Below are 5,654 nucleotides of genomic sequence, written 5' to 3'. Positions count from 1 at the left end.
TTTTCACTCTTTGACCATACCTAAATTTTGAACCTGACGCAAGGCTCAAGCTCAAAAAATCACAAAATCCAAAGTTCAAAAATCCTCTTACCAAGGGCGCCGCTCGTGTGTCAATTTGAGAATCTAATCAGGCTCGCACAAAGTTTCTAACACTTTAAATCACAAATTGTTACTAATAAACCTTGTCAAATGCTCAACAAATGACCCAACTTTGCATGAATGAAACTTCAGTGTACCATCTTGTTCTCTTAGTTTGTTAAAAAATCTTGATTTCATTTCCTGAATGACCCTCCCCCATTCACCTTCAAAGTAACACAAGCATACTCACTTGGAACAAAAAAAGTGAGCACCAAAAACAAGTGAAGACCTTTGCCTCCAATTATTCGCAGATTAATATGGACAAGTTAATACAAATACAGGCTGCTGCCAGTCAGACAAGCAACAAATTTATTCTTCATATGCTTTAATAATTGTGGATTTTCCAAAAACTAGTTAAAAATCTAGGACCAGCACTATATTCGCCGTATCACTAACATTAAAATCACTTGTAATCATGTAAAAAAAATTCAGGGTGTTTTGTCATATTCCAGCAACAGGCCATCTGACCGCAGGCTTCCGGAGTACTGAATTTTGCATTCGACAAAGCAAAAGCTGCTATCATCAATGACTACTAGGAGCTAGCAGAATACAAGGCAACCTTGAGGATACTGAGAGGCAAAGCTTGTCCAACATCATCACCATCATCATCAACTCCACCCTGTTGACAGCCTGGGACATCTTGTTAACCATCCAAGAGACGGTCATAAAGCGAGCTACTAGAGTCGCACACATAATGTCAAAATGGTGTTGCAAAAAGATGCTGTACCAGTAAAGTGATAGAATGGCAACCTGGAGCAAAAAAAAAAAAAGTTATTGCATAAGAGACGCAAGAGTAAACAGGCAGGCCCAACTTTCAAGTCAACAATTTAACTAACCAAAGCATCATGATGTGCTAATACAGGAAATTTCTCACGTGTTTTACTACATATGAATAGCATCATAGAAATGTAGCAACCATAAAACTAGGTGGAACAACAGGTGTTAGCAAATTTGTTCTTTAGAATGCAATTTCTTTTTCGCTTGGAAACAGTGGCATATTTACTAAGCCAATAAGTATATAGATGACTTAACAACTTATTTGATGTTGGATTTATTATCAACAAGTTTGCTGAGATTGCCTATTTCTCGATGTTGGTCACATTGATGTATCTAATTTGGTCATCCTATTGTTTCTATTTCGTATTTTGTCCAATTTATGATTGTTAAGTCCTGTTCTCAGAATGAGTTTCCAAGTTGGCGACAACGTCCAAGTGTTTGGCTTTAGTATCAATATCATTAGCTAGTTAATGTACCAATACTATGCAAGTACTAATACAGAAACATGCACTGCTACTAATTAAAATGGTTCATATACTGACAGAGATACAAAACCTAATACTGTTATTACGACACTGACGAAAGAACAAACTCAATGTTAAACAACCACACTTCCGTAATGCAGATGCATATCCAATGTAGCATATCATAAAGATGCACAATTACTACCTGCACTCCATGAAATGACTCCAAAAAAATGCAGCAAGAGAACTCCAGTTCCACAAACAACTCCATATTTCCGATCAAATTATAATTTTTATCAGATAAAAACCAGAAATCCCTTTCACAGTTGAACTGTTACTAACATCACTAAAGCATTGCTGACATGAAATTACTAGTCAGGCAACAAATGCTACTCGATCAAACATAACTTTAATATGCCACATTAAAAGAACACGTTCTACACCAAATGATCTTGTCCCCTTTAAACTACATGCTACTACTGTATTTTCACTATACAGAATAGATCTATGGGATTTGGAAATTGAATTCCAATTCAATTCCTTGGCTAATAGTTTGTAGAATGGATGTCACTTAACCCCTATACCTTGCATTTTCTCTTGATCTATCCCTTCTAAGACTAGGGAGAACCTTTAGGGTTGCTACCTGGTTTCATGAGCTAAAACAATATCAGCAAAAAACTTGACTTTCTGAACACCAATTAAGGATCTAGGTTTCAAGGCTCCCTCCCTTTCTACAGGTTGCCTCCGACAAGGATCTGGCACCAATCAAGGAAGGGTTGACATCAGTTGCGGCCTGGTCATAAAACATTCTTAATCCTTGATGGATCAGGCCAGGATACACAAACACAATATCATATGGGTTGCATAAGATAGCAGTTACTTAAAGATTTGGGTTCCATCACAAAATTTGGCGCTTGATTGATACTACTGGACTGGTATCTTTTCAAATAGTTCGAAGAATTTCCACTGCCTTACCAAAAACTTGCTAAACAGAAAGGGCCTGCAATTACTGTTTTCTTTTGCATTACTGTTAGCAGCCTCTCCACATTATTTGCATGGTAAGTATCAAAAAAATGATGATGAGCTCATGCAATAATGACGCCAATGTATATTTTCAATCCCTCTTTGTTCATCATCACTGACTAGTTCAATAGTTCGATGGCCCTTGTGAAGCCCAAAACCATATTTTAATAAATGATGGTGGCTAAGCTGGAAAACAAGAGAATGAACCATTTAGATATTGCTTGCATGCACAACTAAGTTACATGATCATCAATGTGCCTGAAAACCATTCCACATATATACTGAGAAACAAAGAGTTATGGAACATAACCATACTGTTCCATTTATTATGTGGAAAAGTTATGGAACAGAACCATACTGAAAGGTACAAAGAAGTGCAAATTAACATACAGCATATACGTTACATGAGTAATATTTGTACAAGCATGATCAACAAAACCACTAACAAGGCCGGCCCCTAAAGATTGTAAAGTTTTCGGCACATTCATACATCAAAAGTAAGGAAGGAGAAGAAGATCCAAATTACAATAACAGCATGCAACTTGCTTCTTTCTCTTAGCAATGCATGGATTCAAGGGATTCAAAACCTTTGTTTTTTTAAGTTCTAATAGGTGTGCACTGCTTTAAGAGGAAAATTCAACAACATTATCAAATTCTATATGGACTGATAGTGTACAAAGTTATATCGAAATTCGCGCACCTCAAAGCACCATCCACCATCAAGAGGTTTTAGAATTTGACTGAGACGAACACCCCAGATAACACCACCTCCACAAAACACACACCCTCCTCATCCTCATTAACGTTGAATATCCGTACAATCAAAAGCTAAAAGTTTGGTTTCACCCTTTGTCTACAGTGGCAAAATGCCTTTGTTTTTATATATGTACTATGCTCTGGATACCACTCCTTACATTACCCATCAGCAAATGTGTTGAACAGATAAATGACATTTATCGAATACCCAAGAACATGATTTCTCCGGAATCACTTTCCTTAGCGCCTATTCCTCAGAATTTAAACAATGCTTAAGAGCTCTTAGAATTTGCTGCCCTCCTTGCTTGGCACTTCTTTATATGCTTGACAGACCACTCAAATGACATCTAATTTAACATCTAATTTACCTATTAAGAAATAAATAGGAAACAAGTTGAGTAGCAAACAGATAGATTCCACTGAATCTACACATCAAAATAATTTTGTCGATCGTATTTTATATAACACCCCTCCCCACCCCCTCAAAATAAATAAATAAATAAATAACTATGCCAATGGTATAATCTCTTTACCAATCAACTCAATAGGCAAGCCATTTTTATTGGCAAGGTATAGCATTTAATAAAAAAATCCCCTTTTCATGCCTCTTGAACTTCAGCATCAAATTACAAAGTTTACTTGTACAAGCATCTTTTACCTCTATATAAACTACTCCAAGCAACTCTCTAGTTACTTCATAGACACATTCAGCCATCTATTTTCACATTCAATCTGGTGCTTCTTTCAAGCGTTAATTCCACTTTAACAATTTACATCCTTAATTGTATCCAGATATTCCATGTAATCACCATCCCCATGTGACTCAAAAAATTATGGGGCCATTGCTTGGTCCAATGGTAACAGCTTGGGGTAACAAGTGCAATAACACAGGTTTGAAGTCCCGAGATAGCAACTTTGTGTAAGAAAATGAATGTTAGGTCTTTCCCCAGTTCACTTGCCTGCGCATCTCGCTCTCGCTCGTTTGCTCTCACCCCTCCCAGGACCCTGAATTGTCAGAAAAGATAACTAGGTAATGACAGTTTTTTATGTGACTTAAGAAGTTAAATCATTTAATGAGTCATTTCGTAGATAAGAAGATCAACATGCATGGCCAGTTAGTCATGTTGGTAAGAAAAATGCTATATTAGCAAGTCAAGAACTAGTTAAACAAATTGTTACCACATAAGTACTACAACAATTACCAGATCGAAATGGGCAAAGCACAGTGAAAGATGTTTTCAGCAAGTGTACTGACCTCAACTTTCAAGATAAGGTGCCTCTTTTTTGGAGAGAGAGGGAGAAAGGGAGGAGACCCACCCAAACTACAATTAGCCGGATCCAGATTTTTGTGAATCCATCACCAAAATTGAACCCAGAACCTCTGGTTGCTAACTTATGGAAAGTGAACACTGGAGCAAAACATGGTTCACTTCAAACAAGGTGCCTTAAAAATGATAAATTTGTAGTTTCCAGTTCAAATTGAAAAATAAACAATTTGGCCTGAAAATATATTTTTGACCTTCGTATACCTTATTTTTTTGAGACTTCCATGGGATCTTATATTTTAAATTCTGGCTTGCATAGTTTGCTATATATGTGAACTTAGTTGATCGTTAGGAATTTTCCTACCGCAATGAGAATGCTCTTACAGTTTGAGATGGAGTTTTGCAATGTGGTTATTCGGAGCACAAGTAAATAAAGCAAACAAGAGGGTTCCTTTAAAAATTTTAATATTTACAAGGATGTTTGGAGAACAGTTTCCCATTCTGGGTTCAGTCAAATATTATGGGTTCTCATTTCCAGAGCTGATCAAAATGAGATAACAATTCCCTTCAAATTTTCTTTCTTATGCGTTCATTGCACTCTCTGTTCTCCTTACTACTCGCTAAGGTAGATGAACTGGTTGTCATTATCCCTTCTGTATTGAATTGGCCAATCAGGAAGTTTTCATTCTTTCTGATCAAAAATGTCCGATGGAAGAAATAAGAAGCCTTGCTTTAGAGAATCAATTATATCACCACAAAGATGTAGGTTGAACTAGTAACATAGTGGGGCAATACCAAAGAAATATAGTCCTACTTTAGTTGCTTAAGAATTTCTGTGCAGCAATTTCTCTTTTCTGATCTTGGGAAATGGAGAAATTAGAAAACAAAATAATTATAAGATAATCTCTACAGCACATTATTCCATATATAGTCAAATAAATACATAATACAAATATAATTTTGTTAGAGAAATCGGAAGAACTAGAAAGCAAAAATTACATTAACATTATGTATAAAAAGAATGAATTTCATATGACGAATGACAACGTGAAACTCTTACATTAATTTATGCTTTGAAGAAGAGGGTCAGAAGCCTCTGCCACATCGAAAAAATATTGCATGCCCAATTAATGATCCACATAAATAAAAGAATGCGAATAAAAGTGTTGCGGCTCTTCTAAATCATTAGAGGTACATCAGCAAATGATACCCAATGTCAATGCTGTTTCTT

The 5,654-nt window shown here is 36.1% G+C and overlaps 1 protein-coding gene across 1 annotated transcript in view; it reads right to left on the bottom strand.

Moving 5' to 3' along the window:
• Positions 1–343: 343 nt before the first annotated feature.
• The window catches only part of LOC103718943 (pentatricopeptide repeat-containing protein At1g80150, mitochondrial), a 7,312-nt gene continuing 2,001 nt past the window's right edge, over positions 344–5,654 (bottom strand). The window contains exons 2-3 of the mRNA XM_008807959.4: positions 5,484–5,654; positions 344–888 (exon numbers count right to left, since the gene is read on the bottom strand). The exon at positions 5,484–5,654 is cut by the window's right edge and continues 1,590 nt beyond it. Of these exons, the coding sequence (XP_008806181.1) occupies positions 5,640–5,654 (15 nt within the window). The 3' untranslated portion in view covers positions 344–888; positions 5,484–5,639. The remainder of the gene's footprint in view (positions 889–5,483) is intronic.

Source organism: Phoenix dactylifera, unplaced genomic scaffold (assembly GCF_009389715.1).
Source record: "Phoenix dactylifera cultivar Barhee BC4 unplaced genomic scaffold, palm_55x_up_171113_PBpolish2nd_filt_p 000334F, whole genome shotgun sequence".
NCBI classification, from domain to species: domain Eukaryota; kingdom Viridiplantae; phylum Streptophyta; class Magnoliopsida; order Arecales; family Arecaceae; genus Phoenix; species Phoenix dactylifera.
Note: the sequence above shows the minus strand (reverse complement) of the source record. Positions and strands in the feature narration are given on the sequence as shown.